Source organism: Ceratina calcarata, unplaced genomic scaffold, assembly GCF_001652005.2.
Source record: "Ceratina calcarata isolate Rehan_Ccalc_2016 unplaced genomic scaffold, ASM165200v1 scaffold4377, whole genome shotgun sequence".
NCBI classification, from domain to species: Eukaryota; Metazoa; Arthropoda; class Insecta; order Hymenoptera; family Apidae; genus Ceratina; species Ceratina calcarata.
The window spans coordinates 1-1,655 of NW_017167570.1; the positions used below are offsets into that span (position 1 = coordinate 1).

At 36.5% G+C, this 1,655-nt stretch overlaps 1 protein-coding gene across 1 annotated transcript; it reads right to left on the reverse strand.

The window, feature by feature from the left end:
• Window positions 1-238: 238 nt before the first annotated feature.
• Window positions 239-1,645, reverse strand: LOC108627080 (putative odorant receptor 71a; the record flags this gene model as incomplete). Its single annotated transcript, XM_018028132.2, has 6 exons — window positions 239-337; window positions 421-553; window positions 683-816; window positions 892-982; window positions 1,298-1,414; window positions 1,470-1,645. Coding segments are annotated over 6 exons (699 nt in total), but the record flags the coding sequence as incomplete, so codon positions are not given.
• Between the last annotated feature and the right edge of the window lie 10 nt (window positions 1,646-1,655).

The following is a 1,655-nucleotide window of genomic DNA, read 5'->3' on the forward strand; positions in this document are numbered from 1 at the left end:
AGTACAAAAATTTGGGTATTATATAAGATTTCTATACATATATGCACTGAAACCTTGAATAAATCCCTTAAATCATTATATTATATTATGGCATTTATTGAAATAGCTTGTTCGATGATTCATGTATATTACTGTATCAAATATTAATTAGGTATATATTTAGTATATAAAGTTGTAACAACAGTATTAAACATGTTTACAATATTAATAACTATATTTTAGTTTTTGTATCCTGTTAGTCAATAGTCCATCATGTTTCTGGTTGTACCACTAACATGGTTGATTCTATTTAGGTGGTTTGCAACACCGTGAAGTACGAAACCGATGCTTTTAAGATCTGAAAATCGTGATATCGTTTGAACGAGGTATTTTCGAAGTAACAGGAGATTATTTTGGAAGCAGTAGTTACAGATGCGTCACCTCCGAGAAACTTTGCAAATTTAGTACAATGAGTCCACCGGCTGTTAATTTAGGAGGGTTCAAACAACTTCTTATTGCCAGTACGAGCAATGATTGTACTTTTTTGTCGCTTTCATACCACTCTGCATTGTATCTGAAAACGATGGTAAATTTGAACGTCTATGCTTGGGACTAATTTTTGTTTAACTTGTAAATTCGTGGCACAGTCGTATTGAACTTATCATCAGAATTTAATTGCATCCTGGAATTATTCTTCACTCACATCGTGTCTGAGAATTCGTTTACTGAATCCACTACGCATTGTCCTTGCATCGACATGTAGAATATGTGCATTAGTTGGATCAAGAGGAAGGTACAATCCTTGAAAAATTCGGGGCTAACTTCCATGTTGGATATCTGTTTTCGCAAAATTAAAATTCGTGCAACGATTGTGACTCTTGTGGAACGATTTTGTAGACGGAAAATGCTTACCTTCACTAAAGTGACGCTGAAGGTCATCATCACGAAACCGATCAAAATGAAGAGGTATTCGACGTGGGCCTCTTGAATCGCATGCAAATATCTGTTTCGAAGCCATTAAAATGAGATCAACAAATCTCCGTTACTGAAGCGAATTAATATAATTATTGCGTACAATTACGCTGGTTGATAAATATCGCAATTTTTCAAACATTATCTTTACTTTATGTATATACTCTCTTTCTATAATTAATACAATAATATGGAGAATTGTGTCCGATAATTTGAAGGAAAAGATTTATTGTCATCCGGGCATAACACGTTGAGGAGGCCAAGATTTACGAAAATACTTTTACGCTCTTCATAAAAATGATAAAATGAAAACTATTCAGAATCATACATGAATTATAATACTGACGCTAAAGCATACTGGTGTCCTTGTATCGCGAAACGTATTTTTTTGTACTGGCGATCGTGGAGGTACTCCTTTTCGTAGAAGCTCTCCGGTTCTGCAACCGCCGCCTTGAAACGGTGTCTGCGAATTCGAATTCTCTGATCCATGTCCCATGCATTCACCAAAAANAAAGAACGCGAAACTTGTGTCGCACGCTACGTACACGTAGAACACCATCGCGATTACCAGTATCATATGTACGGTTATCGGTATGTAATACTTCTCTTCATCGATGGGGAAGTAAGCCGGGTAAACGTAGCCTAATTTGCGGGACTCGTTTTTCGGCATGAAGATGTCCAGGATGCGCGGTGTCAGCGGAGTT